Consider the following 301-nt stretch of genomic DNA (forward strand, 5'->3'; position numbering starts at 1 on the left):
AGGTCCCTGCGGGGTGGGGGAACGGGGCTCAGGGCACCAGCCTGAGCCCTGGCACGTGCACCCAGAGGGTCCCCGTCCCCCGCGTCCCCCCAGCATCCCCGCGGGGCGATCCCGTTACCTAGCAGTCCCTGCCTTTCCTTCTTCTTCTTAGCCTTTTCGTTGGCCTCCATCTTCACCACGGAAGACGGGGAGGGTCCGAGCCCGGCCACGGGCACCGAGGGCAGCAGGGACAAGCCTGGCTCGTCGTCACCGTCCTCGCTGTCTGTGTCCCCGTCGTGTTCGTCTGCAAGAGGAGGGGGCA

The 301-nt window shown here is 68.1% G+C and overlaps 1 protein-coding gene across 1 annotated transcript in view; it reads right to left on the reverse strand.

The window, feature by feature from the left end:
• BAHCC1 (BAH domain and coiled-coil containing 1) overlaps positions 1-170 on the reverse strand; it is a 9200-nt gene extending 9030 nt beyond the window's left edge. The window contains exon 1 of the mRNA XM_009283524.1: positions 119-170. Coding sequence (XP_009281799.1) covers positions 119-170 — 52 coding nt within the window. The remainder of the gene's footprint in view (positions 1-118) is intronic.
• Positions 171-301: the final 131 nt, after the last annotated feature.

This window comes from Aptenodytes forsteri, unplaced genomic scaffold (genome assembly GCF_000699145.1).
Source record: "Aptenodytes forsteri isolate BGI_AS27 unplaced genomic scaffold, ASM69914v1 Scaffold86, whole genome shotgun sequence".
Lineage (NCBI taxonomy): Eukaryota > Metazoa > Chordata > Aves > Sphenisciformes > Spheniscidae > Aptenodytes > Aptenodytes forsteri.